Below are 6,399 nucleotides of genomic sequence, written 5' to 3' on the forward strand. Positions count from 1 at the left end.
CCTCTCGATCTTCTTTTGAGCTTCATGCTTATTCAGATGCTGACTGAGCAGGTGATCCTACTGATCAATGCTCTATCACAGGTTTCTATTTCCTGTTAGGTACTTCTCTTGTCTCATGGCGCAGCAAGAAGTAGGATGTGGTTTCCCATTCCAGTACTGAGGCTGAGTCTCGTGCCTTTGCCGACACCATTTGTGAGCTTGTTTGGCTTTGCTAGCTCTTGGCTGAAATGGATGCTCCACAGCCCACTGCCACTCCTCTTTATTGTGACAATCGTAGTGCTATCTACATTGCTCATAATGATGTCTTCCACGAACGCACCAAGCATATTGAGATCGACTGCCACATCACTCGCCAGCATCTCAAGAAAGGAAATCTCAAGTTGTTCTCCATCTCCTCTGCTGACCAGCCTGCTGATATCTTTACCAAGACTCACCCATCTGGTCGTCTTCGAGATCTTATATCCAAACTCCAGTTGGCTTCCTTCTTGCCACCTCGAGTTTGAGCGGAGATGTTAGCGTATAGCTTAGACTAGTTTAGCCCATTGGGCTTAGTCTAGTATACTGTATTTGTAGTTTACTCCTTTTACTTATACTGCACACATACCTAGCCTATATAAGGCTCTCTATTGTACATTATTATACACACATCAATATACAGACTATTCAGTCTTTCTAACACTTTATATTGTTAACACTGAGGACAGAAATCATCTCTTTTTTCTGTGCTCTTTTACTAAACGGATATGGAAATCTCTGACCCCAAATTCAACTGGCTGGATTTTGTTTATTGGAGCGTAATTCACCTTAAAGGGAAGAGCTTAAGGGCTGTACTTTGTATATTAGCTTGTTGGGCAACTATATACCACAAAAGTGGAGACCAAAAAAAAAAAAATGCAATTCTTCGCGCTAAGGGACTGTATTCTGAAGACCAGCTTATTAGTCATAAATGAAAGATGTTAAAGGCAGATTTGAAGGCAAAAGGATGTTCTAGAATTCAATTTTGAATACTGTGCTGTGCTGTAAATGGAGGATGAATGTTTCACAAGTTTGTAAGGGTGTTTGATCTAGTTCCTGTGAATACTTCTAATTCTTAGTCTTCCTTGTGTAATTGATTAATCTTTTTTTTTTACTTAATATGTTTTTCGTGAATGCTTCATAACCAGCACTTATTACTATGTTCCAAAATAATTTTATAATCATATTGTTTAAATATTGTTTTATCCTTTGTTTATCTAACATTACTTTATCATCTATCTTGTCAACTTATATTTTGAAAAAAATTGGCATTGGATTTTATTGTAAACATATGTAGTGGTAGCAGCATAGTGCGCTTAACTTATGGTTCTTTTTGATTTTGTGCCACTAAAAAAAAAAAAAAAAAACTATGGTGTTATTTTTGTACTCTAAGGGTCTAATTTGAGATCCGTTTATTTTGCTGAAAGTACTGGAAATAAAGGTAAAAGTTAGTTGAAATAGTACAGTGAAAACCCACGAATAGTACTAAAGAGTGCAACGAAACTTATGAATAGTAGCAAAAATAAACTGAATAATAAAATAAGCTGGTTTTATAATTTAGAACCAAATACATACCAAATCCCAAAATATGAAATATGAAAACTTGTAAGCACTACCCCTTTCTCTTCCAATGGTATTTACTCAATTATGTGTACATGTGCTCCGCGACATTGACATTGGAAGAAAGATGATAGAAAAGAGTAATATTGTAAGGGAAGCCAATTTTTTGCTCATAACTTATCTAATTGAGCCACCTGTATTTCTTTCTTTCTTTCTTTTTGTAATTTTATTTTTAAGGGAAGGATCTTCATCTCCTCTCATGAACTTGGCTTTCGTGGTTCCAATTTTGAGGATAATTAGGCAATCTCAATAAATGCATTACACCAAAATAATTTGCTGCATTCTTCTTTTGTTCATATTATGAAAGATATTTTGTCTTAGAGAACTAGGATCAGGCGTTTTAAATGCCAAACACCAAACGCCAAAACACTACCATGCTAGACGTTTCAAATGCCTAATTAAAATAGAAAGAACAAAGAAGAAACTGGGAAGAAAGGAACAAATGAAAGAAGAATTTATTTATTTATTCATTCATGAAGTTTTTTTTTTTTTTTTGAGAATAAAACCCGAGCATTTTTATTAACTACCCGGAGTATCTGAAATGACAAACGGAACAATATTAGATGGAACATGCTCCATCCAAACTAATAAAGGAAACGAAACTATTGCTCTCCTAGCCAATGCATGGGCCACACAATTACCCAGCTGCCTAATATGAGAGAAAGAGAAAAAACTAAGTGAACCAATAATAGACATAATGTCTTTGACAATCTGACCAATGGATGAGTGGCCTAACTCTGCTGACCTCAAAGCTCTGCACACTAACTTCGAGTCTCCCTCAAATTCCAAACCTGCAATGCCCAGTTCTACAATGAAATTCACAGCCCTTCTCACAGCCAAGGCTTCCAGCACTTCCACCAATCCCAGGTACAGAATCTTCTTAACAAGAGCAGCAATTACCTCACCCTTTGCATTCCAAACCACCACCCCTATACCAGCCTCACCCGATTCAGAGAACACAGCCCCATCATAGTTAGTCTTAAACTGATCACCCGTAGGAGGACACCAACGTACATGGCCCTTTGCTGGTTTTGGGACTGCCTTGGGAGTCTTTACCTGAAACTCTGATAGGTACGCCATAGCAGCTTGTAAAATTCTGTCCGAAGCTAAGCCCTTCTCATTCAAGTGCAACTTGTTCCTGTGGTTCCATATAAACCACGCCACAACTGCAAAAAGTTCAAGCTTGTCAATCCGCTGCCCGACCAAAGAAATAAGCTCCTGGACATCTAGAAATTGAGGAAGCTCTATTTGGACCCAGCTGAAACAAGGGAACCAAATGTGTTGAAGCTTCTCGCAATTCCAGATAGCATGGAGAGCATCTTCCTCAGCCGCGAGACATGCTTTGCATTTTGCATCTTCTAGTATCTTCCTCCTCTTTAAGTTTTCCAATGTTGGCAAAGCATTTGAACACACCCGCCAAAGGAACACTTTTATTTTATTTGGGATGTGTAACTTCAAGATGTGTTTCCAGAAAAGAGTTTGCTTCGAACTATCCGAGCTTGATGTAGCACCCAAGGTTTTAGATTCACACAGGAGCTGATATCCCATTTTAACCAAGTAATTACCGTCCTTACACCCAAGCCAAATTAAGCAATCTTCTTGGTTAGTCCAGCACAGTGGGTTGGCTTTGATACGGCTAACCTCGAAGCTCAAGAAGTGTTGTTGTAGCACATTTTGATCCCAGTTCCTTGTATCAAAGTTTATGAGTGAAGTTGCAATTGATTTATGAGTGATTTTTTTTTTTTTTTTTTGATGTGATATGGGGTAGTTTTTTTTAATAGGAAACCGTGGGTGGGTTTTTTTTTAAGGTGAGGTAGTTTCTTTTGTGTTTGATAGAGGCGGGATGGTTTTTTTTAGGAGAAGGTGGGGATTGTGGAGAATTTTTACTTTTTCACTCTTTTGTTGCTAATTTTTGTCGATTTACAATTTTAACCACGCTTCTTATTTTATAGAAAAAAGTATAAATTAATTAAATTATGAGTATTTTTATAAATAAAAAATACAATAATTAATTTTTTAAAATTCTTTTAATATATAGAGATAATTTGGCATTATGCTTCTAATTTTAGAAGCATACGGTCACAAATGCTAAGATTAAAAATTAGTTTTTTATACTTTCTCCCTTCTCCCTCTTCCTCTGTATCTCATTCACAGACATCTCTATTCTCTCGCCTCTCTCTCTCTTCTAATCAAAAAGCTTTCTTCTCTCTCGCTACCTCTCACTCAAACCTCTCTTTCTCCTCGCTGGTGGTTCGTGGGTTTTTTTTGCTCTGATATGGTGGCGGGTTTGGTGGTTTTAGGTGGCGAGCTCAGTGGTTTCGGGTAGATTTTTGCTGGGTTGGTTTGATTTTGGGTTTGTTTTGATTTGTGGTTAGTTTGCTGGGTTTGGTCTTAGATGGGTTTGATCATATAGGAAATGGTGCTTGGGTGGATGTCAAGTTATTAATAATTTGGGGTTTATGATATTTTTCTCATATATGGGACTCTTAGCTCAGGCCATCATAAACCAAAACATGAGATTTGGTGATGTATGAGTATTAGTTTAATTCATATATTGAATGAAATCCATAGAAAAGAGATTAGACAGTGGAAAAAAAAATCGTAAAATCTCCAAATAGTTATTAAATTGTTGGGTTGATTTTGGGTTTTTCCTCTTTTTTTTGGGTTGGTTTGCTGGGTTTGATTTTGTCAATGGTTACTCAAAGACCAAAGTCAAAGAGGAAGAAAGAGGAAGAGAGAGAAATTAATAAATAAATGAATGGAACATAAAATGTAGAGTGTATAGTTAAATGCTATGTTAAAAGTGTAGTAAAAATAAGTTTTGGTGTGTGAAAAAGGAATTTATTTGCAATAGTTGATGCTGATGCTCTTATGCTAGCTCTTTAAAGAGCTTTTCCTTTTTCATACTCTCCGGCAAGCTAATAATCTAACTCATACCTTACCAAGAGAGCGAGAATTTCTTTTCTTATTTTGGTTTGGATGAAGTCAATTCCTTGTGACCTTTGTGATTGTTTTATTAAAGATGTTTTTACTGGGAAATAAAATTCGTGATAAGTTTTTCTTCTTAAAAAAATTTGTGCATCTTTGTTTTCTATATATAGAGATGCATACCATTTGCGTTGAGAATGTATATCTCTACGAAATAATAGAACTCCATACTTCCATAACTTTTCCATAGCTTTTAGTTTATGTTTGTAACTGGGATCTCTTCCTTGAGTGGGAGTGTCAGTTTCTTTTAATATATTAATATTATTCAGTCGAAAGAGGAAAAGATGGTTTATTTTATATTTTTTTGATTTAACGTGTACTAAGTTGAATATCTAGCAAACCATTCTAAAATAATAGAAAGTGTAGAGTATAGACGCAACAATTTCAGTTAAGTCACAAACGAAATGTCAACTAGTGGTTTAAAATGCACCATGCAATGAAAGGGACATCTAATAGCTATTAACGAGAAAATATATCATGCATCGGTCGCATGGTATACCACCTCGTTATTAATGCCTTATGTCTTGCAGTTGTAACCTTCTTTGCCTTCCATGGCATTTAAAATTATTTTATCTTTACCACTGCACACCTGAGTAATTCTTAAGTACTTTCAAAATACGAAGAATGATGTTTCATTCTTTCACATTAATGATGGAATCAACTCATTAAATTCGTAAAGGAATCCATGATGAATATGAAAAGATGGGATATCATTTTTCTGTGCTCTAGAAGTATCTAAGAGTTTTCTCTGCACACCCTTCGTGCATGTGAGTATATGGATTTCTATATATCTCAGTTTAAAAAAAGAATTACACTATCCTCTGCCAAATTGACCAAAAGAAAGTAAATAAATATTAAAGAAAAGTAATGATGATTTATAAGCTGAAATTATAATCAATCACACATGATGCAGCTCGTGCATAATTCATTTGTTTCCTGTTCAAGGGGAAAAAAATCATTTCTGGCTGTTGTGACAATTATTAAAACACACGTACAATATAGCACAATGAATAGAAGTTATAACCAAGGCTTCATTTTCCTATCCAAGATGCCAGCTCCATAAGTTGACATGGACATGTCAACAAGAAGGCGGAACTGCGCAATTATGAAGAGGGTGACTGGGACAATAGCCAAACAAATGATAGGAATGACAATCCATGAATTTCCACTTTGCATAATTAAAAGAGCAGCAGAAAAAGCTATCATCATGGTTGTAATAGCGAAGAAAAGGGTGGCAAGACCTATTATCATCTTTGTTGGCAAGGATTTAAGGAAGTCTTCTTCTGCATAACGTGATGTAAGGATTCCCAAAAACATCATGACTGAAGTTGATGAAGAAAAGAGTGAAAGAGAGTCAGCTATAATAAAGAGCGTAAATAATTTTTTTCCTGAGAAGATTGGATAGCCTGTATTTTGGTTGTGACCACCAGGAACGGTAAAAGCTGCAGCAAACATAATGGTAATAATGAGAGTACCCACCACCGTACACGAAGTGGCTGTATTTTTCATCCATTTCTCTCCCTCTTTCATCATGTCCTTGTGCTCCTGTGTAAACAATTCTCGTGGAGTCAAACGTTCCTCGTTTTTAGCTTCCCTAAACTTGGGACGGACAACGGCCTCTACCTCCTGCATTAGTTAAACAAAATCTTAGAAAGGAAGTTTACTAGAACAAAATAAACTTACATATCGGGTCACTCCGTCAATGACAAAAATAGTGAAAAATTACTGGTTGTCAAAGAAAACTTCTAAGACCACATAAAATGACATAACTTGTGT

General features: G+C 36.0%; 1 protein-coding gene across 1 annotated transcript; it reads right to left on the reverse strand.

The window, feature by feature from the left end:
• Positions 1-5,462: 5,462 nt before the first annotated feature.
• LOC115987792 lies at positions 5,463-6,191 on the reverse strand. The gene is made up of 2 exons (XM_031111399.1): positions 6,103-6,191; positions 5,463-5,945 (listed from the first exon to the last, which is right to left on the reverse strand). Exons 1-2 carry the CDS (start codon positions 6,134-6,136, stop codon positions 5,641-5,643), a joined length of 339 nt encoding a protein of 112 aa, XP_030967259.1. The 5' UTR covers positions 6,137-6,191; the 3' UTR covers positions 5,463-5,640.
• Positions 6,192-6,399: the final 208 nt, after the last annotated feature.

Source organism: Quercus lobata, chromosome 4 (genome assembly GCF_001633185.2).
Source record: "Quercus lobata isolate SW786 chromosome 4, ValleyOak3.0 Primary Assembly, whole genome shotgun sequence".
Lineage (NCBI taxonomy): Eukaryota > Viridiplantae > Streptophyta > Magnoliopsida > Fagales > Fagaceae > Quercus > Quercus lobata.